Genomic DNA, 25,587 nt, shown 5'->3' on the forward strand with positions numbered 1-25,587 from the left:
TAAGTTCAACACTTTATTCCTGAAACACTGGTTGCACCATTCAAAGTGGCACAAGATTGTGTGTGGGTGCATATAGCGCTCTCTCTCACACACCTCTAAATTAAAATTATATGTGTGTGGGTGCATCTCACGCTCACACACACCTCTAAATCTGATATAAAATATATAATGTGACAATGTTTGTCATATTGTCCTCTTTTTTGAACACGTTAATCTGCTGTACAAGAATGCACCTAAAACCTCTCCAGACGTCCGAACCACACAAAGGTAAGAACAGGTTAGATTTCATCTGTACATCAGAGGAATATAAATGTCTGTTAATTGGAAGAAAATATCTCTCTAAAAGCTACAGCAAATTTATCTTCATTCCATTCATGTCTTGCAATTAAGACGATAACACACATGATAATGATAAACCATTTTCATTTCATCTGGAAGGCAACGTGTTCCTTCTACTTATATAAAAGATTAAGAAATTACACATTTAAAAACGTACAATAAATAAGATATTTAAGATATCTGCAGGCATTCCATTAGGAGTAGATCACAGACAGGGAGACTGGGCCATTTCTCTCCACTTGTATGAGACAACATGGCAACGGCAGCCCAGCACGGTGGAGTGTCTAGACGGGACTTGTGGCGTGTGTGTGTTGGGTAATGTGGGGCCCGCAGCTGTGTGTTCTGTTCCTCTTATAGCGTGTTCATGATGAAGTTGTACATCTGGTTGAGCACTACGAAGTGGACGGGCAGACAGGATCGGCGGTCCTGGGTCGCAGGGTCACAGGTCAGCCAGGAGAGGGCGTTATACTGCTCCAACACAAACCTGCACAAACACCACACAACCACTGTAACCACTGCCATAAACTACACATGAAGTTACATTAAATTAAGTCTTAGACTTAAACAGACTCAGTTCAGTCCTAAAAACTGCTGCTACTAGTCTTGCACTTAAGCAGTAAGTTCTCTTACCAAAAGACTGGAGCAAGTTCATCTGAACACTCCTTTAAGTGGACGTATAACAGATCCACTCTACAATTATCTGCTATTCACATCTGTCTCTACAGCGGACACAGGTAGAACAGACCAGCTCACAGCTCCGTCAGAAAGACGCCTACACCCGCCCACATCCTGCACGAACTCTGACCCCTCGTTGTTTATAACCTTTGCTGTATTTTTAAGCTACTGATTCACCTAGTGTTGCCCTTTCAATAATCAACCTGCGCTGACTGCACACTCCCCTCAAAGCAGCATCTGTTCTCAGTGTAGACGTCCACATAGCAACATAACGCTGGACCCTCACTGTACCCACATACTAAAGGCCAAAAACAAACTTCTATTAAGGAAAAAAGGAAACCACAGTGTCATTACAGCCGTACTGAAGATGAGCACAGGTGAGAGGGCGTGGCTAGCGGATGATGGGTGTGGTTAAAGGGAGAGGACGGCTTGGGGATACCTGAGCACGTCCGAGGTGTGGCTGGAGTCCAGAGGGTGGGAATGTTTACTGTGGAGAAGCTCGTCTGACTGCACCGCACTGCACTGCAGGTGTAACGAGGCCTACACACACACACACACACACACACACAGGTTTAGAAATGCAGCGTGAGCTACACACCAGTGTCAAAGATACCCCTCCCATTTCTGAACCATCATTTTTGAGACTAAGAGTCCTGCTCTTCATCCTCGATACATCATGACAGACCGGACAGAACACAGAGCTACGCTGGCGTCTAGCCGCGTTGGGGCGTCTTCAGGGGGCGTGGCTCACCTTCAGGAAGAGGGGACACTGGTTCTTGGCCTGTGGACAGGAGGACCAGAACCAGTCGGGCAGCGGGCCGGCTCGGGCCGTGGACACAAAGTAGCCCAGCGCCATGGGCTGCTGCAGGATGTTGGGCGTCTCCTCGTGAGACTCCATGCGGTCTGTGTTCAGGCCCTGAGAGACACGACAGTAGCAGTTCAGAGGTCAGCTGTGCTGGGATTGACGTCAAGGTTAACTGTGCTGGGATTGACGTCAAGGTTAACTGTGTGGTCTACTGGTTCCAGACTGTGTTCCAAAAGTCTTGCATTTGGTATCTATTCTACACGGATACCAGCAAAGATGAAAATGTAAAATGAAATTTAAGTGTGTAAGAACAAAAAAGTATAGCAAATTCATGTAAAGCTGAAATAAATTCTAAAAAAATCTAAATATAAATGTGGACAAAAACTAAATTGCATAAAGTAAAAGTGAGGATGAGTGGTGAGAATAAAGGGCAGTACAGCAGTACAAGAGGAACGTGGAGAGCTCAAAGTGTTTCCAGTCACATAAATCCCAGAAAGGAGCATTTAGGTTCAAAACCATCTACATTATACAGAATCTATACAGATTCTTAACCTAGTCATCGTTACAGTGCTGAGCGTCACAGAGCTGCGGCTCCATCAGAGGGCAGTAGAAAAGCCGACCGCTGCTTCCCTGGTCTGGTATGAAGGGTGAGAGTTGGCAGGAGGCCAACAGAAGCACGTGAGACGTCGGCTGAAGGAGCGTACCTTTCCTCCGCCACCCCCGTGGTCATGGGAGCCAGGCGACTGCACGGGAGACGCGCTGGGGGAGTTGGGTAATATGTTAATGAGGTCGGGGTCCACGTCGTTCTCAGAGACGAGCAGGTCCAGAATTCCATCCATGCCATCTGAGAAGAGGGCAAAACTTTTACACTCAGAACGTGAGTCGTAAATTTACCGGTACGACGTACCAGTGCGTCATGGGGCACAGAAGAGAGAAGGTGTTGATGACATCATGCTGGGAGATTTGAGATTGTACTGTAAGATTTGTTAATGATGAATTTGCATATATATGTAATTCAGTGTAGACCACACTGTGTTGGTGAAAGAACCACAGATGGGATCAACACGTCGAACCAATGGGGTTCAGCTCGGTGCTAACGGAGGTCTGTGGACACTCGCTTTGCTTCTGTGGGCAGGAGACTCACCGTGGATGGGGTTGAAGGGCAGGTCAACGACCTGGACCACAGCAGAGGTGGGGAAGACCAGGATGTGGGTGCAGGACGTGTCCTGGGGGGTGTTCAGCTGGGACGTCTGCATGTTGAGTGTAGTACTGCGGCCAAACACAGAGCCGGTGGACACAGAGTCTACACACCCACACAGAGACAGACGGACACACACAGAGACAGACGGACACACACAGAGACAGACGGTCAAAATCTTGAATGTTGGGACATGAATTGTTATTTAATGTCAGTTCTGTGGACGTACTCTACCTGGCATGATGACAAAGGAGGCCTGAGGCTCTATGGCGACCAGACAGGCGCTGAGGATGCTGGGACTGTCTGTGGTGGAGATGCCACACATTCTACACACCTCCTTCAGACGCCAGCTCAGGGACTGCAGGTTCCGCCTACTCAGCAGGATACTCCAATCTGATTGGGCAGAAGCAGGTAAGAGCAAATGAAGCGTGACCGACGAGGCCGCGTGACCCGGGACTCCAACGGTGCAGACCACGCCCACCTCGTAACTCCCCGTGACCCAAGCGGCCGAGCCGTCCAATCACGACCCTCCACGGCAGCGAGGTGAGCTGAACCAGACCCATACACCACTCCCACAGCTTCTGCAGGCCCAGCCGCCGGGCCGAGCCTTTCTTCCTCCGGGCCCTGTGGGAACAACGTCAGGCCTTCAGTTTCACACACAAACACATCCCAGAACAGGCTCCACCCCCCACGCCCCAGCAGCGCGCACACACACACACACACACACACACATATATACACACACACACATATATACACACACACACAAACACACGCGCGCACCCCAGAACAGGCTCCGGCCCCCATGCCCCAGCAGTACACACATATACACACACACACACACACACATACACACAAACACATATACACACAAACACATATACACACAAACACACACACCAGAACAGGCTCCGCCCCCCACATCCCAGCAGCACACGCACGCACGCACGCACACACACGCACACACACACACACACACACACACACACACACACACACACACACACACACACACACACACACACACACACACACACACCGGTTGGGCACGTCCACGCTGATGACGCACGTCTCCAGCAGCTCGCCGTGCTGGTCGGTGCAGCTGGCCAGCAGCCAGCGCTGGTCGTGTGAGAGGCAGTAGGCCACGAAGAGCACGTTGAACTTCTGCGCCGTCTCCCCGAAGGTCTCGCCCAGCTCCGTCTGCTTGTCCTTCACCGGCGCCAGGACGAACGCCGGCGCATACAGCCGCCCGCTCTCCCACCTCTGCAAGGTCAAAGGTCGATTATAACCAGGCGTGAGCACACCTGCGCAGGTGGGCCGAGCTGGTGGGGGGGGGGGGCGAGCGTACCGCACAGGTCTGCAGCGCGGCGTCGATGGCGAGCCCGGGCCCGAAGCCCGTCAGCGCCTTCACGTTGGTGGAGGTGGGGGCAGACCGACGGCACTGGGCGTAGACCGAGAAGGCCAGAGATTTGAGGTTCTGGGCGTAGGCGTGGTGCTCCTCCCCCCGCACCGGCTGGAGCAGGTACTGGCACGGCACGACCTGCAAGGAGGCGCCGGGAGAAAACCCGTCAGTACACACGAGGTAAAAACAAGACAGTGGAGGCGGCGGGGGCGTGGCCTGCGGCTCACCTGGACGGACACGGCGCTCCTGATTGGTGGAGGGAGGGCCTGCAGCATGTCCAGGTAGCAGCAGAGAAGAGCCAGCGACCACATGCTGGAGCCCCCGCCCTGCTCATAGCTGAAGGGGTCGAGCAGGTAGACCACGATGGCGGGGGGGCAGCTGGGGGGGTGCGAGTCTCCGTCCGTCGGCACACCCACCTTCTCCCTCTCCATGGTGCTGTAACGGGACAACAGCCGGGTCAGAGAGGGGTCGGGGCGCAAAGCGGTTGTGAGCGGAGCCGTGCGGAGGGCGAGGTACCTCTCCGGGGGCTCCGGGTGGGGCGGGGCGGAGGCAGACTCCCCCACGCCGCCTGGACCCTGAGACGCAGCCTGCTGAGAACCCTGCATGCCCGAGGAACCAAAGGAGGGCAGTGAGGCGGGCTGGGCGGCTGCCACGCCCTGAGGGTTAGAGGTGGAGGCTGGGGTGGGGGTGGTGGAGGTGACGCTGGAGGTGGAGGGGGTGCTGGAGGTCGGCGGCTGCGTGGAGGATGAGGACGAGGACGAGGAAGGGTTCCGCTGGGTGAGCAGCGAGCTGTCCAGGGACTGAGCTGCCAGGTACGGCCCTGAAGAGGAGGAGACCCAGATTATCAGCTGAAGACCCACCGCTGCATGTCTAACCCTACAGGTTCATAACCTGCGTGTGGATTCAGGACGTCGTACCCAGGTCATGGAGACACGTCTGAGCGTAGAGCCGCAGTTTGGCCAAGGACTCGCTGCTGGCCTTACTCGTCCTGAGGAACCAGTCGGTGAGGGGGAGCTGGGCGGGGGGGCGGGGGCCGAGCGTCACCCACGCTCACGATGCCGTCGGCGTGATCCCCGCAGATGGGTCTGTGCCGTCCGAGCCGGCATGCCTGCGGAAGATACCGGACCACGACGCCCCCCGTTACAGCACACGCCGTGTGGGGCGGGGACAGGACACGGCCCACACAGCCCGGTCTGCACCTACCTCGTACGTGGCCGTCAGGTCCCTGAAGAAGGTCCGGGCGCCGCCGAGCAGGGTGTCGTTGTCGGGACACACGACCACGTAACCGACGTCCCTCTGGGGGCCGAAGGGGTGGAGAAGCAGCTTCTCCCAGTAGGGCAGGCCGTAGGGGGACAGCAGCACCAGGTCGCACTCGTACCCCACCAGGAATGCCGGGATGGGCAGGGGCTCCGGAGACTCGTCCGTGCCTGTGAGAGACGCAGGAGAAGGCAGGTTACACCTCCACGCCCGGGAGACCACGCCCACCTGCCTGAGCCACACGGGCATCTCGCCGGGTTCTCCAGGCGTACCGTAGGAGCCTCTCCCGGCCATCTTGTGGAACTGCTGCCAGGTGAGAGGACCCTGGACGCCCCAGGAACGCACGGAGCGCTTTTTCTGCACAGCGTCCTGCAGCACGGGCTGAAGAGACAGGAGCATCCTCAACACATCCTGGGAGAACAACGAACTCACGTCCACCGCTGAGAGAGAGAGAGAGAGAGAGAGAGAGAGAGAGAGAGAGAGAGAGAGACAGAGAGAGACAGAGAGACAGAGAGAGAGAGAGAGAGAGAGAGAGACAGAGACAGAGAGAGAGAGAGAATGACAGAAAGGGAGAGAGAGAGAGAGACAGAAAGGGAGAGAGAGAGAGAGACAGAAAGGGAGAGAGAGAGAGAGACAGAAAGGGAGAGAGAGAGACAGAAAGGGAGAGACACAGAGAGAGAGAGAGAGAGAGAGAGAGAGAGAGAGAGAGAGAGAGAGAGAGAGAGAGAGAGGGGGGGGGTATATTTAACCAACAAACTGAGCTTAATAAAAAACAAAAACAAACAATAAACCCCACACAACACAATTTATGAGCTACACAGTCTGCCTGATGCAGATCCCAAATGTCCTCCAGTGTCCTGGTGCACGTGCATCTGCAGTCCTGCGGGGGACTCACCACTGCGTTTGGCCCAGGGATGCAGGCAGGAGTTCTTCACCAGCGTCTCGTCCACCTTCCCCCCAGACATGTTGTCCATGAACTGTCGTCCGTGTTCCAGAGCTACGTAGCAGTCGCTGTAGTGGTCTCGCTCCTCCAGGCGCCGGGGGGGGCGTGGCCACGTGCCGGCCGGCTCCGCCCCGCTCAGGGGCGTGAAGGGGTTGGCGCTCTGTTCCTGCAGCAGGAGGAGCAGCTGGTCGGGGAGGCCCTCCCTGGCCCCGCCCACAGTGGGCGGGGAGGAGGCGTGGCGAAGAGCCTCGAAGTGCTTCTCCGCCTCGCGGCCGGCGTCCGAGCCCCGCCCCACGATGTCCAGCTCGTCCTCCAGGAAGAGGCCGGAGCCGTTGCCGTAGCGGCGGTTGACGACGGCGCTGAAGCCGCAGGAGCAGGGGTCGGGGGCGGAGCCCGGCGGGTCCAGGGCGGGGTCGGCGACGTACACGCCCACGTCGGCGCCCTTGATGTTCATGTTGCACACGCAGATGCAGCAGCTGTCGAAGTTGCAGTCCTTGAACAGGTTCATGGTGGAGTCGGACAGGATGAGCGTGACGTACAGGCTGTGGGCCTCCGGGACGCTGGGCGCCGTGCCCGGCCCCACCGAGCCCAGCGGCCGGCAGGTGGAGGCGGTGGAGGCGGGAGAGTACAGGTCCGAGCTCTCGTACTTCAGCGAGCCCTGGACGCTGGCCGGGCCCCGGGGCGTGCGTGGGGTACGGGGTGTGCGTGGCGTGGGGGCGGAGAAGCGGGGCGTGGCCGGAGAGGGCAGGACGCCCGCTCCGCTGTTGCTGGGCGGGGCACTGTTGCTGGGCGGGGCGCTGTTGGACTGGTAGGGCGTGTAGGCCTGGTTGTAGTCTTGGTCCACTACGCTGCCCACGCTGGGGATGTTGCTGCGGAGAAACGGAAACAAACAGTCACAGCTGCTGCTCATGAACCCACAGCAGCGCTTCGCATGCAGGAAACACTATACGTCTGGTGATGGTGTGCGGTGGGTGTGAGGGTGTGTGTGGGGTAGGGGTGTCACGATTTCAATATTTAATCGAAATCGATCGAAATTATGTCACGATCTAGAGCCTCCAAGTCAAAAAGAGGATCGACGATCCCTCCCTCTAAGCTACGCAAGCACACACACTACGCAAAGTAAAGCCTGGTTTATATTTGACGCATCGTGAGTGTCGTGAGGGTCCGCGCGCCAAAAATGACGTAATCACGGTGGCTCCGCCCATGCATGAGGGCCTCGCGCGCTGGCGATTCGCGAGGTCGTGCACCTCTCGAATTTTGTAACTTCGCGCGCACCCCTCTTCAGCGCAATGAAGCAAGTCATGTTTGCTGGGCTCATACACCTTTACAAGGTGGAATTAAAACACTAAAGTATGTCACTTTCAAGGTCCATTTCAATAATTCCCAGCACGTTAAACTTAATTAACTTAAATGTTTATACATATATTCATATACATATATATATATATATTATTCGAAATAATGCGCTTTTTTATCACATTATTTAATGGTTTATTTTCAAAACGCCCAATCTTAACATCTTCACGTTCTCTCATGTTTCGTCCTGGAATTACAAGATGCTCGTATTTGTTAACGTAATACAAGAGAACTGTTCAGTTAGACAGATATTTGTTGTGAAACGAAGTAGTCACAATTTCAAGCATTTTCAAGTACTTTAGCCTAAATTCCAGCACTTTTCAAATCTGAAACACAAAGCAACATTAAAATTCGTCAGGTAAATGTTCCTTCCCCTGTTTTTGAGGGGTGTTTATACTACCATATATCGTTACGGAGAACACTGCATAGAATGTGACGCGGCAAGTATAAATGCCTTTGCAAAAGTATAAGGTCGCACCTTACAACTAAAGTATTGCTCTCCATGTATGAAGACACTAAAGAAATTGTTTTTTTAAGAAATTTTGTAGGATAGAGTTTAGATTGTTAAGGCTCTATTTGTTCTATCATTTTGTACATGACTGTTCCTGTATTTTTTTTTATTATTTTATGTTGCACATTGCTGTTTTAATAGTGCACATTGCTGCTACCAAAAAGAGAACAAGATTGTTACATTTATCCTAATTTAATTATTTAAATTTGACCATTAGTGCCTAATGTGGTGTATTACAGATCACTTGTATCACTTATATCAAACCCACCTTTTGAAATAAGATATTGTAAATTTGATTAATCAAACCAATGACTGACCATAGACTAATCTAAAACTGGCATAGGCCTCTCCGAGAATCGAATCGAGACCCTAAAATCTAAAAACTTATACAACCCTAAAAACTTATACAATCGAATCGAGGATTTAGAGAATCTTGACACCCCTAGTGTGGGGGTGTGCACAGTAGATGTGTGTGGGGCAAGGTTAGAATCGTTAACAGAAAAACGAAAAACATTTTCATTAACTGAAATAATTAACGGTAATTAAAAGAAAAAAACGATAACTAACTTAACTATATTACATGTTTAGAAAACTAACTAAAACATTCTGAAATTATAGATAGGATATCCTTCGTTTTTGTGTTTGTCAATCAGTCTTGTGGACTGATGTGAAATCGATTTTTTTCACTAGAAGTTTTGTATTAGCTGGCAGAAGCGTACGACACCTCATGGTCCGTCACGTCTTGTTTAGAGCTCCTGCTTGCCACTGACCTTTGATCAAACCAGTGATCAATTAGTTGCTGGTTAGTTAATGTGCAGGAAAACCACAAGCGGGTGGATGCACTAGTTAATGTGTTGGGACTGGATGTCATCACGACTGTGTGACTCGATTGCCTTCAAAAAGTTTAGCTTTTCACACAAACCAAAATAGGGTTACGTTTTTATGTTCGTGTCTGTCCTAGTCTGGCAATTTTCAGCAGCAATATTACACATTTTGCACTTAAGGCTTCTATCTTGTGGACTGTTGGTTGTTCAACAGTAATTGAATGCATTTTTTTAAATGGTATATTTTGTTTTTATTACACAATATTTACTTTGAACTTTTTGAGTCCAGCACCTGACAAATAACCCAAAGTATAAAAAAACTAAAACTAATACTACAACTAATGAAAACTAAATTAAAACAAATAAAAACTAGCAAACATGCTCTAAAAACGAATTAAAACTGAATTGGGAAAAAAAGTCACAATTAAATAAAAACTCAACTATAATGAAAAATCCAAAACTATTATAACCTTGGTGTGGGAGTGTGAGGGTGTGTGTGTGTGTGTGTGTGTGTGTGTGTGTGTGTGTACTGAGCACCTTCTACCCCTTTAAGCCAGTTTGGAGATTTTATATATATATATATGAATGTTATTAATCTCAAGATTTACAAAAGCATAATTTATAAATAAATGATTAAGTTATTAATTTTAAACAGTTTATCAATTTAAAATGGCTAATAAGCAGTTATGAGCTAGGAACTGAGCTCTGTGCTGCTCACAGCGCCCACGACTTCTTGTAGAACAGAAGGGACTATGTGGTGGGGGAGGTTCTCCAGAACGTACCAGTCCTTGCTGAGGAAGGGCGGGGCCGGTGCGGGCCGCAGGGCGTCCAGCTTGCCTGCCGTCCAGCCGGGTCTGTACACACACTCGTGGGGCAGCCTGAGGGGCAGCAGGCACTGGCTGGGCAGTGTCTTCAGCGGAGCGTAGCGGGAGCAGCCCACGAACGCCTGGCTCCACTCGGGCCTGAACACGAAGGAGAAGTCCTGCCAACACCAGGTACACAGAACTCAGCGCCAGAGCCACACACGCTGTGATACAAGTCGGGTCCTGCCCAGCGGAGAACCAGGAAGTCCAAATAATGAGATATTAATGTTCATCTCACCTTGACTTCAGAGGGCCGGGGGCTACAGAGACTCTCGTCCACCTCCGGCCTGAAGGTGGCGCCCTGAGCCCCGTCGTGCGGGACGAAGCTGGTGCTGGCGTCCACGGAGCCGCAGTCCCTGCTGCCCATGTTCATGGGGGAGAAGCCCATGATGTGCTGCTCCGGGGAGGGTGGGGTGGGGAACATCAGGTGGAGGTCGGCAGAGCCTGGACACACACACACACACACACACGCGCACACGCCAACGCGTTTACTCAACGGAAGAGAGGGACGCAGTTCCACACGCAAACACACGCTTCAGGCTTTTACAGTCAGGCTTTTACAGTCTTTTACACAACTGTGGCAATATTTCCAGAGAAACTGTCAACTTTGAGCTAGTGGACCTGAATGTTTTCAAGACTGTGCAAAGCCGACATACTTATACAAGAGAGGTTGTCAGCGACGGTTGCTTTGGGCTCCACGCCAGCACATTTCTCCTCCGCTCCTGCTCTTCTAACTCCAGGCTGTTGGGAGGGAGAAGATCAGAGACCATCCGCACGTCTGCCTGGAGAAGCTCTGGAGACCTCAGACGTGTGAGGACATACAGAACCGGAACAAACCAACACACACTAGCAGCTCAACACACACTCCTGCCCTGTTGCGTGTTAACAGGGGGAGGGGGTGGGCAAAAACCACACAAAAGCAACCCGAGCAGTGATGAGTGTCAGCGGAGGTGGGGATGAGGTTTAGCCAGACAGGCAGAAGCTCTGAGCAGAACCGAACACTGCCGACCCTTGTGAAAGAGTCCTACTGATCACCAGTGAACTTCAACAGCATACTTAAAAAATGTATTTCAACCGTGAGCCTTCAAAGTCTCCTGCTAGGAAACCGCCGTCCAATAGCAGCGTACTTACTGTGAGCTCATCCTCGTCAGAGTTGAACAGGTTGTCCAGGTCGTTGAAGGACACGACCAGGTCCGTCTCGTGAATGAGACTGGTAGAGAGAAGAGGTTTACCTCCGGCCGACTCATGGGCATCTATGGAGGAAAACAGCGAAATCTGACAAGTGGCAAAAGCTCGCAAAGACCTAGCAGGGCCATCAGGACAAACAACACTCCTGAAACCGAGGTACTCACCATCAGCGGAGGAAGGACTCCCATCATCCCTCTGAAAGAACAGACACACCATCAACCACAGTGCCAGACACTGTTTTCAGAGTTATATGCAATAACCACACGCACTACAAATACACATGTGCGTCTTGTGAAAATCAAGAGTCCCATTACACACTGTAGCAAATTTGTACTTCATACTCAAACAAACACTATTTTGGACACATTTTCTGTTTTAGATTTTGCTGTCTTCACTTTGTCCTCTACCAACAGTCATTTGGAAAACAAACGCGAGATCACACAAACTGAAAGTATGTGCTACTGCAATTTTACGACCTTACATTTGAAACTATTTAAAAACATCTGAAGGATCCATAGGAACCCTTACAGTACACAGATCACAATTTTATACGACATTTTGTTAGAAAAAGCTCGTTGTTTTGGCATGTTACATAGCAGCTTGACATGAGTGGCGGAGGACGTCCATCAGGAGGACGTCTATCAGGAGCGTAGAAGACTAGCGCCGTTCTTCAATCTGTTCGTAGTGGTCTACTCACCGAGACACTGGCTCGCACTGAACGTGGAGACCGAACACGTACGTTATTGAACTGCAGCGAGCAGCTAGCAGAAGCCGTTGGCAGATCACTGACCATCTTTCTTTTGCCAGACTCTGATCCTGGTCTCTTGTCTTTGAAGGAGAACTCCTCATCCCCCTCGACAAAGGCGTAAGGGTCCCTGTGCAACTCCTGATTCCCCTCGCCCACAGCTACGGGGAGGCTGTTTTTCTTCTGAAGGTACATCTTCTCCCTTTCCTCCGACACCTTCAGACGCATCGAGGTGGATGACATCGTCCTGGAAAACACAAAATTTCAGAGAACTTTGGTGCAGAGTTTCATTAATCTGCTGATATAATGTGTTACGACGAGATGTCTGAATGGGAAGTGTGTGTAGAAGAGTGAATCAGGTGTGTTTACTCTGTGGCTGAAGTGTGTGTGTAGAAGAGTGAATCAGGTGTGTTTACTCTGTGGCTGAAGTGTGTGTGTAGAAGAGTGAATCAGGTGTGTTTACTCTGTGGCTGAAGTGTGTGTGTAGAAGAGTGAATCAGGTGTGTTTACTCTGTGGCTGAAGTGTGTGTAGAAGAGTGAATCAGGTGTGTTTACTCTGTGGCTGAAGTGTGTGTAGAAGAGTGAATCAGGTGTGTTTTCTCTGTGGCTGAAGTGTGTGTGTAGAAGAGTGAATCAGGTGTGTTTTCTCTGTGGCGTGGCTGAAGTGTGTGTAGAAGAGTGAATCAGGTGTGTTTACTCTGTGGCTGAAGTGTGTGTGTAGAAGAGTGAATCAGGTGTGTTTTCTCTGTGGCTGAAGTCTGTGGCGTGGCTGAAGTGTGTGTAGAAGAGTGAATCAGGTGTGTTTACTCTGTGGCTGAAGTGTGTGTAGAAGAGTGAATCAGGTGTGTTTACTCTGTGGCTGAAGTGTGTGTGTAGAAGAGTGAATCAGGTGTGTTTACTCTGTGGCTGAAGTGTGTGTGTAGAAGAGTGAATCAGGTGTGTTTACTCTGTGGCTGAAGTGTGTGTGTAGAAGAGTGAATCAGGTGTGTTTACTCTGTGGCTGAAGTGTGTGTGTAGAAGAGTGAATCAGGTGTGTTTACTCTGTGGCTGAAGTGTGTGTAGAAGAGTGAATCAGGTGTGTTTACTCTGTGGCTGAAGTGTGTGTGTAGAAGAGTGAATCAGGTGTGTTTTCTCTGTGGCGTGGCTGAAGTGTGTGTAGAAGAGTGAATCAGGTGTGTTTACTCTGTGGCTGAAGTGTGTGTGTAGAAGAGTGAATCAGGTGTGTTTTCTCTGTGGCTGAAGTCTGTGGCGTGGCTGAAGTGTGTGTAGAAGAGTGAATCAGGTGTGTTTACTCTGTGGCTGAAGTGTGTGTAGAAGAGTGAATCAGGTGTGTTTACTCTGTGGCTGAAGTGTGTGTGTAGAAGAGTGAATCAGGTGTGTTTTCTCTGTGGCTGAAGTGTGTGTGTAGAAGAGTGAATCAGGTGTGTTTACTCTGTGGCTGAAGTGTGTGTGTAGAAGAGTGAATCAGGTGTGTTTACTCTGTGGCTGAAGTGTGTGTAGAAGAGTGAATCAGGTGTGTTTACTCTGTGGCTGAAGTGTGTGTGTAGAAGAGTGAATCAGGTGTGTTTACTCTGTGGCTAAAGTGTGTGTGTAGAAGAGTGAATCAGGTGTGTTTTCTCTGTGCCTGAAGTGTGTGTAGAAGAGTGAATCAGGTGTGTTTACTCTGTGGCTGAAGTGTGTGTGTAGAAGAGTGAATCAGGTGTGTTTTCTCTGTGGCTGAAGTGTGTGTGTAGAAGAGTGAATCAGGTGTGTTTTCTCTGTGGCTGAAGTGTGTGTGTAGAAGAGTGAATCAGGTGTGTTTTCTCTGTGGCTGAAGTGTGTGTAGAAGAGTGAATCAGGTGTGTTTACTCTGTGGCTGAAGTGTGTGTGTAGAAGAGTGAATCAGGTGTGTTTTCTCTGTGGCGTGGCTGAAGTGTGTGTAGAAGAGTGAATCAGGTGTGTTTACTCTGTGGCTGAAGTGTGTGTGTAGAAGAGTGAATCAGGTGTGTTTTCTCTGTGGCTGAAGTCTGTGGCGTGGCTGAAGTGTGTGTAGAAGAGTGAATCAGGTGTGTTTACTCTGTGGCTGAAGTGTGTGTAGAAGAGTGAATCAGGTGTGTTTACTCTGTGGCTGAAGTGTGTGTGTAGAAGAGTGAATCAGGTGTGTTTTCTCTGTGGCTGAAGTGTGTGTGTAGAAGAGTGAATCAGGTGTGTTTACTCTGTGGCTGAAGTGTGTGTAGAAGAGTGAATCAGGTGTGTTTACTCTGTGGCTGAAGTGTGTGTGTAGAAGAGTGAATCAGGTGTGTTTACTCTGTGGCTAAAGTGTGTGTGTAGAAGAGGGAATCAGGTGTGTTTTCTCTGTGCCTGAAGTGTGTGTAGAAGAGTGAATCAGGTGTGTTTACTCTGTGGCTGAAGTGTGTGTGTAGAAGAGTGAATCAGGTGTGTTTTCTCTGTGGCTGAAGTGTGTGTGTAGAAGAGTGAATCAGGTGTGTTTTCTCTGTGGCTGAAGTGTGTGTGTAGAAGAGTGAATCAGGTGTGTTTTCTCTGTGGCTGAAGTGTGTGTGTAGAAGAGTGAATCAGGTGTGTTTACTCTGTGGCTGAAGTGTGTGTGTAGAAGAGTGAATCAGGTGTGTTTACTCTGTGGCTGAAGTGTGTGTGTAGAAGAGTGAATCAGGTGTGTTTACTCTGTGGCTGAAGTGAAGGCGTCCCGGGCCGCAGTACTGAGTTTGTCCACAGGGAGGCGGGGTGGACGCAGGTCCGTGTTTCTCCTGCCGGGTACCCTGAAGAACGTCCACGGGTTGGACGCCTCACCCTCACTGGGGCTGATGGCGGATCCCACGTACACGGTGGGCTCTAGGGATTCTGGGTAAGCGGCGGGGTACTCGGTGGGCGTGGCCTGGAGGGCGGAGTGGTCCAGGTTCTTCTGAGGTAAGAGACAGGGCTCTGTGGGGGGCGGGTAGAACTGCTGGTGGAGGGGCGTGGAGGAGCGCTTCATCTGACCCGTGGTCTCCTCCTCCTCCTCCCGCTCGCAGAGATGTGGGCTCAGAGGCGGAGGCTGTGGGGAGGCGTCGCCGGGCGCCGCGTGACCTTTGCTCCCAGGGACGTGAGCAGGGTGGAGGCTGGGGTAGTGGCCCTCGTCCGGCTCCACCCTCAGGTCCTGGGCGGGGCTGCGGTGGTGAAAGGGCGTGGCGGGTCTCTTCTGCTGCTTCTCCGTCTTCTCCAGCTTCTCGGCCGCCTTGTACCTGGAGGGCGGAGGGGGGGGGGAGTCCCGCCACGCCGCTCCAACGCTGCTTCACACTTTTGTGCCTGCAAATGTGGTTTCTACATTAGAGCACTCACAACAACTCATAACGAACCACACGCAGCGGGACGGGTGGGTGCGGGACGGGTGGACGCAGGAGAAGCAGGACGTGTCGACGCTGAAGTACCTTAAGCAGTTGCAGTGTGTCCTCTGATGGGGCTCCACAAAGTCCCACAAAACACAAACTTGCTTTGTCTCGTCCTCACACACACCGCTGGTCACAGCTGAGAACTTCCTCCTGCAATCAAGAGACACACAGCTGCTCACACCAGGGCCGTGGTGAAGTGGTGAGTGAAGTGGTGAGCGATGGTGAAGTGGTGAGTGATGGTGAAGTGGTGAGTGATGGTGAAGTGGTGAGTGATTGATGGTGAAGTGGTGGGCGATGGTGAAGTGGTGGGCGATGGTGAAGTGGTGGGCGATGGTGAAGTGGTGGGCGATGGTAAAGTGGTGGGCGATGGTGAAAGTGGTGGGCGATGGTGAAAGTGGTGGGCGATGGTGAAAGTGGTGAGTGAAGTGGTGAGTGAAGTGGTGAGCGATGGTGAAGTGGTGAGTGAAGTGGTGAGTGAAGTGGTGAGCGATGGTGAAGTGGTGAGTGAGTGCTGGTGAAGTGGTGAGTGAGTGATGGTGAAGTGGTGGGCGATGGTGAAGTGGTGAGTGAGTGCTGGTGAAGTGGTGAGTGAGTGACGGTGAAGTGGTGAGTGAGTGACGGTGAAGTGGTGAGTGAGTGACGGTGAAGTGGTGAGTGAGTGCTGGTGAAGTGGTGGGTGAAGTGGTGAGTGATGGTGAAGTGGTGAGTGAAGTGGTGAGTGAAGTGGTGAGCGGGCGATGGTGAAGTGGTGGGTGACGGTGAAGTGGTGGGCGACGGTGAAAGTGGTGGGCGACGGTGAAAGTGGTGGGCGACGGTGAAAGTGGTGGGCGACGGTGAAAGTGGTGGGCGACGGTGAAAGTGGTGGGCGACGGTGAAAGTGGTGGGCGACGGTGAAAGTGGTGGGCGACGGTGAAAGTGGTGGGCGACGGTGAAAGTGGTGGGCGACGGTGAAAGTGGTGGGCGATGGTGAAAGTGGTGGGCGATGGTGAAAGTGGTGGGCGATGGTGAAAGTGGTGAGTGAAGTGGTGAGCGATGGTGAAGTGGTGAGTGAAGTGGTGAGTGAAGTGGTGAGCGATGGTGAAGTGGTGAGTGAGTGCTGGTGAAGTGGTGAGTGAGTGATGGTGAAGTGGTGGGCGATGGTGAAGTGGTGAGTGAGTGCTGGTGAAGTGGTGAGTGAGTGACGGTGAAGTGGTGAGTGAGTGCTGGTGAAGTGGTGGGTGAAGTGGTGAGTGATGGTGAAGTGGTGAGTGAAGTGGTGAGTGAAGTGGTGAGCGGGCGATGGTGAAGTGGTGGGTGACGGTGAAGTGGTGGGTGACGGTGAAGTGGTGGGCGATGGTGAAAGTGGTGGGCGATGGTGAAAGTGGTGGGCGATGGTGAAAGTGGTGGGCGATGGTGAAAGTGGTGGGCGATGGTGAAAGTGGTGAGTGAAGTGGTGAGTGAAGTGGTGAGCGATGGTGAAGTGGTGAGTGAGTGCTGGTGAAGTGGTGAGTGAGTGATGGTGAAGTGGTGGGCGATGGTGAAGTGGTGAGTGAGTGCTGGTGAAGTGGTGAGTGAGTGCTGGTGAAGTGGTGAGTGAGTGCTGGTGAAGTGGTGAGTGAGTGACGGTGAAGTGGTGAGTGAGTGCTGGTGAAGTGGTGGGTGAAGTGGTGAGTGATGGTGAAGTGGTGGGTGAAGTGGTGAGTGCTGGTGAAGTGGTGAGTGAGTGACGGTGAAGTGGTGAGTGAGTGCTGGTGAAGTGGTGGGTGAAGTGGTGAGTGATGGTGAAGTGGTGGGTGACGGTGAAGTGGTGAGTGAAGTGGTGAGTGAAGTGGTGAGCGGGCGATGGTGAAGTGGTGGGTGACGGTGAAGTGGTGGGTGACGGTGAAGTGGTGGGCGATGGTGAAAGTGGTGGGCGATGGTGAAAGTGGTGGGCGATGGTGAAAGTGGTGGGCGATGGTGAAAGTGGTGGGCGATGGTGAAAGTGGTGGGCGATGGTGAAAGTGGTGAGTGAGTGCTGGTGAAGTGGTGAGTGAGTGATGGTGAAGTGGTGGGCGATGGTGAAGTGGTGAGTGAGTGCTGGTGAAGTGGTGAGTGAGTGATGGTGAAGTGGTGGGCGATGGTGAAGTGGTGAGTGAGTGCTGGTGAAGTGGTGAGTGAGTGACGGTGAAGTGGTGAGTGAGTGCTGGTGAAGTGGTGGGTGAAGTGGTGAGTGATGGTGAAGTGGTGAGTGAAGTGGTGAGTGAAGTGGTGAGCGGGCGATGGTGAAGTGGTGGGTGACGGTGAAGTGGTGGGTGACGGTGAAGTGGTGGGCGATGGTGAAAGTGGTGGGCGATGGTGAAAGTGGTGGGCGATGGTGAAAGTGGTGGGCGATGGTGAAAGTGGTGGGCGATGGTGAAAGTGGTGGGCGATGGTGAAAGTGGTGAGTGAAGTGGTGAGTGAAGTGGTGAGCGATGGTGAAGTGGTGAGTGAGTGCTGGTGAAGTGGTGAGTGAGTGATGGTGAAGTGGTGGGCGATGGTGAAGTGGTGAGTGAGTGCTGGTGAAGTGGTGAGTGAGTGCTGGTGAAGTGGTGAGTGAGTGACGGTGAAGTGGTGAGTGAGTGACGGTGAAGTGGTGAGTGAGTGCTGGTGAAGTGGTGGGTGAAGTGGTGAGTGATGGTGAAGTGGTGGGTGAAGTGGTGAGTGCTGGTGAAGTGGTGAGTGAGTGACGGTGAAGTGGTGAGTGAGTGCTGGTGAAGTGGTGGGTGAAGTGGTGAGTGATGGTGAAGTGGTGGGTGACGGTGAAGTGGTGAGTGAAGTGGTGAGTGAAGTGGTGAGCGGGCGATGGTGAAGTGGTGGGTGACGGTGAAGTGGTGGGTGACGGTGAAGTGGTGAGTGAAGTGGTGAGTGAGTGATGGTGAAGTGGTGAGGTGGAGATACACACTTGTGAGTCCTGTTCACGCTGCACTCCTGCCACACCGTCTCCACCAACCGCCTGGCCAGCTGTCGCGGGACCTTGTCTCTGTGGCGACTGAAACAGCTGACGTAGCCATCGGGCGAGGTCGAGGGTTTGGTCCACCGCGGGGCAGGATGAGCGGCTACGGGGGAGAACACAGTTAGCCAAGCTTTACCGCACTGTAGTCATGACAACACGAGCTGGGTTGTGGAGCGGGGAGGTACCTTTCTGGACCTCCTCCGGCGATGTGGGCGGAGTCAGGGAGACAGAGGAGATGGCAGGCTCTCTGTGCACTGCGTGACTGGCTTGGCCTGCGGGGCACGCCCCCATCCCACCAGCAGGGGTCACTGCAGACACGCTCACCGGCAGGTCTGACTGGGCCACCAGGACCAAGCAGGCCGGGTACACCATCCTCACGCCAGCTGACACACACACACACACACACACACTTTTGCACTCTGCTTACAACAGTAAACAATGTCTATCTAATTAGAGTAATTATCTAATATCTAAACAATATGATAACCGAGATAGTTTTATTTTCGGCAGGCTGTCATACCAACAAGAACCTCCACGGCGGCCAAGGAATGGTCTTCCCAGTCCAGGTCGTCTCCCTGGGCCGCTGGCTTGGTGCTCAGGCTGATGGGGTAGAACAGCTTCCATTCATCTATTAGCTTCTGAGTTGAAGGGGCAGAGAGCTTGAAGGTCTGACCCGTCAGAGTGCCGCTCAAACCATAAGGGCTGAGAATCACTGTAAACACACATCATCATCGGCGTATTCAAACATCCACGCCAAGATTAAAGTGCTTCTGTGAACTTCTGTGAACTTCACGTTTGCCTTCAGACACCTTAAGGCAGTGGTTCCCAAACTTTTTCTGCCGTGCCCCCCTTTAGTAGATGAGAGTTGAGCGCGCGTATGGAATATTGTTGTTTTTTTAGCTTTCTGCCGTAGACCTCAGACCACTGCTCTTTATTTTATTTCTGTAAGTAACGCATTAAATGAGCTTTGGACAACTCACCAGTTCATGTATGAACAGTGAAGTATTGCTGGAGCCCAGGTTTATTTTGGTCAACCAGCAAATAAACGGATTAAGTGGAATAGCACCAGCGCGAGTATTAAGGTTGAACTAACTTTCGAAAAGCAAGCAATACAAGCATAGATCTGTTTTTATGGATCGGTCACATTGTCCCCGATACCCGATCTAGATTTTTTTCAGATATTAATATCGGAATCGGTGCATCCCTAATATTGACACATGTGCACGTTTTACTTTCAAGCTCCGCGCCCCACCTAGGGGGCGCGCCCCCCACTTTGGGAACCACTGCCTTAAGGCCTTAAAGGCCTGTTGAACACGGATTATATATAATGCATACGTAACATTACAACAGTTCAGAACACAGAGCTGGGATTAACCCGCACGCCAGGAACGATATACATGTAGAAATACAGGATGGGTAACGCGGCAAGAAAAACACTTGTGAAAGGAGTCGGACTGGGGGCTGTTGGGCTGGTCCAGACGGCAGCAGCGGGAGAAACAGCGCGGTGACCCAGCTGTCTGGAGAACAGCTCACCAGCGCCTGAGTGGGCGTGTGCTGAGGTAAAGAAGCACGCTAGGCTGGAGACTCCCAGAAGGCTCACAGTGCAGCTGACGGACGGCTCCAGGACCCGGTGAGGCTAATGGGCAGCGCTGCACTGTACCCGTCTGCTCAGACGCCAGCACTGCCTACCACGCCTGCATCAAGATCGCGGCGTTTCAGTTTCTGTGACCTTTCTTTGAACAAACAGCAGTGCTGACGACCTTCTGAATTAACCTCGTTTCAGACGGGCTCCAAGACGAAACCCCCGCTACCCGACATACACTGCAGGCTCCCGGCTAATCGCACAGGGCCCAGGAAATGACATCACCGAGAGCTAATGTGCTGGAGCTTGAATTCGAAGAATCGATCAGTAGAGACATCGGGCCCAGACCAGCACAGTGTTCTGACAGCAACCAGCACAGCGTGGCTCCTCCCCCATCACGCAAACGCACCACAGCACGCAATCATCTTAACGCAGAGTGTTCAAAGTGATGAGTCCTTACGTCTCCCGGCGGGATTTACACAGTGGCACCGCGAGGACGTTCGTCAGCTGCCAGGTTACCACGGCGCTCTGCTAGTCCACCTAAAGCAGCAGATCTAACGTCCTGCTAGCAAAGCCTGGAGTCTGAACAGCGCCAGAACTGGAAAAGCTGCAGCGATCTGTCCAAGAGCCTCATTTGTACCTTGAGCTCTCTAAAATTTGCCAAAGCACATCACGTAAACCCTTCGAATAAATAAATCGGTTTTCCCCTCCATGAATACCACCAGTGCCAGTGCATTTCACACATTTGGCAGACACTCTTATCCAGAGCGACTTACAGTTTGAAGCACGTGAGGAGTGTAGAGTTGGGTGTCTTTTGCTGCTATAGCTCAGATGGGGTTTGAACCCTGATCCCCCAGGGGGCAGACAGTCATGTTACCCTCACCCCCACACGGGTCTGGTCTTACCCTGCACTGGACCGGTGCTGTGCTGGGCCAGCGCCAGGTGCTCTTCATTCAGTAGGTACACAGGCTGGTGCTGGTTGATCTCCACGCTGGTACACACATTGCTGTCTCCGTGTAGGAAGAAGGTGAAGGAGCAGGAGAGGTGTTCACTGGGAGACAGACAGGGGGGAGAGTTACGCTGGACACACATACACACACGCAGTGTCTGTGTGTTCATAGAAGTAACTGCTGGACTCCTGTGCAATCCCATCACTGACACATACCTCTTACTGACAGGCTTCTCGTCCTTCTCGTAGGGCCTGACGAACCACCGTCCGAGACGCAGGAAGCGGCGGGACATCAGGCAACGCTCCAGCAGGTTGTGGATGGCTTTGAAGAGCAGCGTGCGGCACTCGTAGCTCAGACCGCTCTCCCACAGGCCGTCCTCGTTACCTGCACGAGGGAGAACGAGCAGACATCAGCCACGCCCCCCCGGCCCCGCACACACATGCCCCTCACGGCTGCCACGCCCCCCGGCCCCGCACACACACGACCCTCACTGTTGCCACGGCTGCGTGGGCCACGCCCCCAGCGTCAACAGGTGAGCAAAGCGTCCAACAGTCAGTGGAAAGACTGGATGATGAGGACTGAAATGAGCCGTGGAAGAGTTCAGAGAATTACAGAGGTCTAAAAGACTGATTGGCTCTTTGAGTCCACTGCACACATGCGCTGTGGAGAGTGAGCCGCTGCCTTCATCGTGGAGCACCTCATCCTCACCACCGCACCACTGCACCCAGATCAGCTGCACTCTGAAACCTGAGCCCACTGGCCAGCCAGAGGTAACCCCACCCACGGGTTCGTAGCGGCAGCACAGGAGAGCTCAGAGCCACCATTCAGTTTGATTTACAGGTCTTGTAATGTGTGATCGATTCCCTGTACAAATTAACCTCTGTAAAACTACCAGTGGTGGCCACACAGACACCCCCCCCACCCCAGGTGAGTTGCCATGACGGCGAGGAGCTGTGGTAAGACGTACTTGACAGCTCAGGGTGGATGAGATCTGCAAAGTTGGGGTCATCACCCCACCAGAAGAGCCAGAGCTCCCGGCGGCCAGGGGTCTGGTGTCTCTGCCACACACTCAACACATCGGCCCTGAGGCAGCGGCTGAAGCTACACAAGATGGGGTCTTCCTCCGTCACCGGGAAGAGGACGGGGGACGATGTGGGGCCCTGCCACACAAAGCACCTCCATTTGATACCTGTGAGGTCAGCCTGGGGTCAGAGAGAGAGAGAGAGAGAGAGAGAGAGAGAGAGAGAGAGAGAGAGAGAGAGAGAGAGAGAGAGAGAGAGACAGAGTGTGTTAGAGAAAGGACAATGCAATAACTAATGAACTAAGCCATGCTGCTAAGCTGCACAAAATACCCTCAAAATTACCCTGACTGACCATAGTGATCAATGCCTGTCTTATATTTTACAAGTTTATGCAACAAAATGCAGTTTTCAAGAGCATGAAAGTAACTTGTTTCTCAGATGCAAATTAGTGTGGGAGAAGAGATTGAAAGAAAGATGACAGTTACGCTATTTCTACCCACTCTTAGTGCAACAGCATTACACTGAAAAAACACCTAAGATAATAATAAACACTTTAAAACATTTTAACATGACCTCCCACTGTAACTCAGCCAATCTGCAAGGAAAAGGTTCGTGTTACTCCAAGGAAAAACTTTGTTCTCCCCCAAACAATAAAAATTAAGACTTTTCCCTCTTTAGACGAATGTATATGGCAAGATAAGATGGTGTCAGGAGGAGGTCTAGTCATGATATATAGTTACTCTAGCGTGGACGTGGATTTAACGTTAGAAAGCACCAACATACAACCTGATGTATACTTAATATATTAATGTATGAACATAATATTTAACATTTAAACGTCAAACGTTAATTGTAATATTCTTGACGTACACAAAAGTCTGACAACATCTATGAACTACTCAAAAGCGAGCTGTTGAGCTAAATGTGAATCTAAATCCACTAATATCAGGATCTGCAGTTAAAACAGGTTATAAACACACACAGTCTGGGCTCCCTGGTCCACAGGCCCTCAGACTACTTCAACAACTTGAGCTAAATGTGAATCTAAATCCACTAATATCAGGATCTGCAGTTAAAACAGGTTATAAACACACATATTCTGGGCTCCCTCGTCCACAGGCCCTCAGCCTACTTCAACAACTTACCAACTTGTTAACGCCTGTTTACCTGCGATGTAACTACTCACAGCAGCCGGGCAGCTCATACACACACCGGAGCGTGAGGCGAACCCCGTTAACACACTCTACCCGACCGACAACTTCGTGATTTGTACATTTTAATCACATTTTATCAACCTGTTTCTACATCGCACAGCTCAATGGGCCTCGAAGGCTTGTTTTGCTGGCTAGCTAGCCTGTGCTAGCCGCTAGGCTAACACTGGGTCCCGTAGTTCAGGTTTCTTACCAGGCAAAACAGGTTTGAGTGGCAGTCCTCCAGGCTGGCCCCGTTGGGTACGAAACAAGAACTCATCCTCAGGGCGAAGACGAGCTCGCCATTATTTCATATCACTGGAAGAGGTCGGAGTCCGGGCGACTGTTGCGGCGGGGCGACGATAAACTCACGCACACCGCCTCTTGAAACAACCCCCCCCCCCTCAAGACGCTAACGAGTTAGCACCTAGCTAGCGAGTTAGCACCTAGCTAGCGAGTTAGCACCTAGCTAGCGAGTTAGCACCGAGCTAGCGAGTTAGCACCTAGCTAGCGAGTTAGCACCTAGCTAGCCAGTTAGCCCCGAGCTAGCCAGTTAGCCCCGAGCTAGCCAGTTAGCCCCTAACTAGAGAGTTAGCCTTTAACTAGCGAGTTAGCGCCGAGCTAGCCAGTTAGCCTCTAGCTAGCGAGTTAGCACCCGAGCTAGCCAGCTAGCCTAGACAACTCTTCACAATTCTCGAGCCTCTTCTTCTTTAACTCGTCAGCCCGAGTCACTTGGCTACTATGAAAGACGCGGGAAAAACAGTTGTGATATAAATCCTAACGAGCTATACGAGAAACGACCAGCTTTATATATATAACGTGTTAATCAAAACAAGATTAATTAAACCGTTAAAGGTAAAAAAAACAAAACAACAACACCCCTCCCCCCTTTACTTAGCAGCAGGCTACCGAGACGGCTAGCCGGCTAACCCACGGACGGCGGCTGCGCTAGCCGACTAGATGTTAGCCAGCCGACTGGCGAGCAGTCAAGTCGAGTAAAAGTATTCAGTGTAAAAAAATCGATATTTCCCCCCCAGTCTGCACAGGAGGATCGACTGACTGAACACCGGTCATTAAAATAGTGTAAAAGTCGGAGCAGAAAGTCAAGTTTTAAAGACGCGACACTGTCCACTTCTCAGCCGCGTCTCGCTGGTGTTCAATACAGTACACGGGTCGTATCCGTTAATGGCGGCCGCGACTCCGGGCCGACGGGGAACCGACGGGGGAGCGACGGGGAGCCGACCGGGCGGAACAGAGTCGAGTCTCAAGTCCACGGATCTGTGAAGTCGGGCGTCAACGTTTAAACTACAGTGTAGTCGGTTCTCGATTAAGACATTCTCCCTGCAGACACGTTTCTGAGTAGATGTACTGTGAGAAGTTTTTAATAAGTGAAGTCCTGACATTTCACATTTTTGGTGTGTGTTTTGTGGCAATTTCATTGGCCCTCAGAAGAGGTGTGAACCTGTGCAGGGACGCTTGGGACTCCCCGACCTATGTTGGATGCATAAAGTTCCCCAGCTGTGGCGTTGTTGTTCTCGCCAGAGTCAGGCTGACATTGTGTAAGGACGAAATGATCTCAAAACTGAAGAAGGGAACACTGCTAGTTGATTGCACATTTTGGTGTACAATTTCGGAAATGCCAGACAGAATGAAAGTGCAAACCAAGAGCTTGGACGACTCAGGATGTATGTGCTATATTGTCAGCATACATAGAAACAAACATCACGAGTGTCTGTTTCTTGGCCAGAATAGTAAAGATGTACTTAACTACTTACACAAATGTTTACTTTTTTTTTGTTTCTTCAGAAAATTATTAGCGATACCATATTACATACTGTAATACTGTAAAATAGTTAAATGCAAGTTGAAAACAAAACAATAAAAATGCAGTCAATTTTATACATTTTTACCATTATATGTTCTAAATATGCACAATTGCACTTTGAGGTTTCTTCCTTCAAGAGGACTTTGTGTTTAGAGTGGATCAATTATGCAGGTGAGAGTTTGGACCTGGATGTCATAAGCAGCAGACATACATCTTAATTCCTTCACCAGTAATACATGCTAGACAGGATGAGCTGAACTGTGCGTCATTAGCTGGTTGTTCTTGCATCATTTCACACATTACAGTTTAATAGTTTGGTAAATTCCAAAGAAATGCAACAGAGTTCATCTAAGAGCTATAAAAGGACTGTTTGGAAGAGGAAGTGTGTAATATGTTTGTGACACACCAACAAAAGTAATTCAGAAGGATGTTTCTTAAAGCAACTTTCTTAAAATGTCTAATTCCGAGCTTTGGCCCTCTTCCATGCCTTGTTGTGGTGGTGATTTTACAATTTTTTGAATTTTAATGTATTGTTTTATTCCTTAATTTTTCTGTTTGTGAAGTACTCTGTAGCATTTCATGCAGTGCTATATAAAT

General features: G+C 51.2%; 1 protein-coding gene across 1 annotated transcript; it reads right to left on the reverse strand.

Moving 5' to 3' along the window:
- On the reverse strand, window positions 1–24,561 carry med13b (mediator complex subunit 13b). The gene is given in 32 exon segments (XM_076975770.1): window positions 1–823; window positions 1,454–1,554; window positions 1,766–1,930; window positions 2,524–2,663; window positions 2,964–3,122; window positions 3,252–3,410; window positions 3,499–3,641; window positions 4,057–4,280; window positions 4,366–4,557; window positions 4,647–4,854; window positions 4,936–5,239; window positions 5,337–5,454; window positions 5,456–5,527; window positions 5,623–5,846; window positions 5,949–6,116; window positions 6,572–7,488; window positions 10,093–10,292; window positions 10,412–10,617; window positions 10,830–10,914; window positions 11,305–11,426; window positions 11,526–11,556; window positions 12,152–12,353; window positions 14,767–15,348; window positions 15,350–15,388; window positions 15,511–15,621; window positions 18,371–18,524; window positions 18,607–18,804; window positions 18,942–19,133; window positions 20,909–21,054; window positions 21,169–21,337; window positions 21,921–22,155; window positions 23,380–24,561. Coding segments are annotated over 32 exon segments (6,165 nt in total). The 5' UTR covers window positions 23,446–24,561; the 3' UTR covers window positions 1–690.
- Between the last annotated feature and the right edge of the window lie 1,026 nt (window positions 24,562–25,587).

Source organism: Brachyhypopomus gauderio, chromosome 16 (genome assembly GCF_052324685.1).
Source record: "Brachyhypopomus gauderio isolate BG-103 chromosome 16, BGAUD_0.2, whole genome shotgun sequence".
Taxonomy (NCBI): Eukaryota; Metazoa; Chordata; class Actinopteri; order Gymnotiformes; family Hypopomidae; genus Brachyhypopomus; species Brachyhypopomus gauderio.